The sequence below is a fragment of the Polychytrium aggregatum genome (assembly GCF_025602895.1).
Source record: "Polychytrium aggregatum strain JEL109 chromosome Unknown BJ171scaffold_291, whole genome shotgun sequence".
NCBI classification, from domain to species: Eukaryota; Fungi; Chytridiomycota; class Chytridiomycetes; order Polychytriales; genus Polychytrium; species Polychytrium aggregatum.
The window spans coordinates 1-1,066 of NW_026516493.1; the positions used below are offsets into that span (position 1 = coordinate 1).

The 1,066-nt window shown below is 60.3% G+C and overlaps 1 protein-coding gene across 1 annotated transcript; it reads right to left on the reverse strand.

Annotated features, from left to right (window-relative positions):
- BJ171DRAFT_626572 (uncharacterized protein) lies at positions 1–711 on the reverse strand (the record flags this gene model as incomplete). The annotated part of the gene is made up of 1 exon (XM_053115532.1): positions 1–711. A coding segment is annotated over one exon (711 nt), but the record flags the coding sequence as incomplete, so codon positions are not given.
- Positions 712–1,066: the final 355 nt, after the last annotated feature.

The window sequence follows — 1,066 nt, forward strand, 5'->3', positions numbered from 1 at the left end:
TCCAAGTGCGGGAGGGGTGCGACTGCGAGGGGGAGTGCGATCGAAACTGAGCAGGTCCAGCAGCTTGTCCACTGGTCCCACTCCGGCTATACCACTTTCCACCCAAGTCGGGTGGGCCGTCTTGAGGGCTGCGACCTTGCGGACCAGGACTTGATGCGGATCCACACACTGCTGTGCGTGGGTCCTGGTCAAGTCGATCCCGGATCCGTGTCGAGCCAGGTTCTTGCACTTGCGGTAGCCAAATCTGAAGTGGCCTGGGAGAGCACCGAGTCGCCATCGGACCATGAACATGAGCATGATCATGGATCCTTGGTACCCGCGAGCCTCCCAGAGTCCCGACATCTTGGTCGACGGGGTGCAGGCGGCGGTGAGCTGCTTGGAGCGGTCGAAGCCGTTCTTCATGTGGTCCTCGAAGATGAGGGTCTTGATCGGGACGGGCTGGGGTCGGGGCGGTCCGGGCGGCGGCGGCTGGTGTCGGGTCTTGCCTCGGTAGATCTCCGTGGCCGTGAGGGAGTGGTCGGCCTCTTGTCGGCGGACCACCATGGCCCAGTGCGGATCGGCTCGGACTCCTTGGCCGAGGAACTGGTCGGGGTGGTAGGGCGCAATGATCTTGTTGCGCAGGATCATCGACAGCATCTTGTCGCCGTCAGAGACTTGGTCGTCCCAGCGGGCCCAGTTCTGCAGGGCCAGCATCTTGACACGGACCGACATCTTGGGAAGGCCGCAGTTGAGGTGCTGTTAGGGATAGCTTCTGCTTGTTCTCCACTTTGACTGCACACTTGGCTGTTCTTTTGCCTTTCTGTTTGTTTGTGTGTAGCTTTGCAGTTCCCCTCCAATTTTCCGCCTTTTGCCTGCCATTTCCGCTCCTTCCGCACTTCCGTTTCCCCGCGCTGCTCCGCTTCCTTTGTCTTCTTCGCACGCGCCGGTTTGTTTGTGCACGCGCCTTGCTGCGATTGGTTGCAATTCGGCTGCCGGTCATGTGTCCCACCACCGGTGACTCATGACCTGCCTGACCGCCCCGATCTCTTGTTCATCTCGCATGCATTTGCCCCAACCTTATACTTGA